The sequence below is a fragment of the Ursus maritimus genome, unplaced genomic scaffold, assembly GCF_017311325.1.
Source record: "Ursus maritimus isolate PB19 unplaced genomic scaffold, ASM1731132v1 scaffold_17, whole genome shotgun sequence".
Taxonomy (NCBI): Eukaryota; Metazoa; Chordata; class Mammalia; order Carnivora; family Ursidae; genus Ursus; species Ursus maritimus.
In genome coordinates, this window is record NW_024424119.1 from 58,664,334 (window position 1) to 58,665,317 (window position 984).

The following is a 984-nucleotide window of genomic DNA, read 5'->3' on the forward strand; positions in this document are numbered from 1 at the left end:
CCCCCCCCCCCCCCGTGACGCCGCGGCCGCCTGTGCAGGGAAGGCCAGGAGTCCCCGGAGCAGTGGCAGCGCATGTACGGCCGCTGCTCGGGCAACGAGGTGTACCACGTGCGCATGGGGGACAGCAAGTTCTTCCGCGAGTACGAGGGCAAGAGCTTCACCTACGCCGCCTTCCACGCGCACAAAAAGTACGCGCCCCGGCGGGAGGGCGGGGGCTGGGGACGCGGGTCTGCTCGCCACATGGCCGCCAACAGCCCCTGAGGCCGCGCCCGCGCAGGTACGGCGTGTGCCTCATCGGGCTGAAGCGCGGGGACGACAAGAGCATCCTGCTGAACCCGGGGCCCCGGCACAGCCTGGCGGCCTCGGACACCTGCTTCTACATCAACGTCACCAAGGAGGAGAACTCCGCCTTCATCGTCAAGCAGGAGGAGAAGCAGGAGAAGAAGGGCTTCTCGGGGCAGGGTCTGTACGACGGGTCCTCCCGCCTGCCCATGCACAGCATCGTGGCCTCCGTGGGTGAGGCGCGGCACGGGCGCCCCTGCGTCTCCGGGTCCCCATCTGTCCCCACCTTCCTGCAGCGCCCTCGTGGGCACTGGTGTCTTGGTGCCTGGGGGAGGGGGTGCCCCGCGCCGGGGGTCCCGCCTGCGATCCGGCAACCAGCCGCCCCCGGGAGAGCCTGGGGAGGAGCCGCCAGCCGAGGTCAGCTGCTCTGTTCCAGGGACAGTGGCCATGGACCTCCAGAACACAGAGTGCCTGCCGGCACAGAGTGGCGGGGGCAGCGGGGGCGGCAAGCTCGCGCTGCCCACAGAGAACGGCTCGGGCAGCCGGCGGCCCAGCATCGCACCCGTCCTGGAGCTGGCGGACAGCTCAGCCCTGCTGCCCTGCGACCTGCTGAGTGACCCGTCGGAGGACGAGATGACGCCGTCGGACGATGAGGGGCTGTCTGTGGTGGAGTGAGTGCCGTGTGCCAGGACAAAAGCTTTC

The 984-nt window shown here is 70.1% G+C and overlaps 1 protein-coding gene across 1 annotated transcript in view; it reads left to right on the forward strand.

The window, feature by feature from the left end:
- The window catches only part of KCNT1 (potassium sodium-activated channel subfamily T member 1), a 107,855-nt gene that overhangs the window by 70,428 nt on the left and 36,443 nt on the right, over positions 1 to 984 (forward strand). Inside the window, 3 exon segments of the mRNA XM_040631368.1 lie at positions 44 to 188; positions 278 to 516; positions 719 to 953. Of these exon segments, the coding sequence (XP_040487302.1) occupies positions 44 to 188; positions 278 to 516; positions 719 to 953 (619 nt within the window).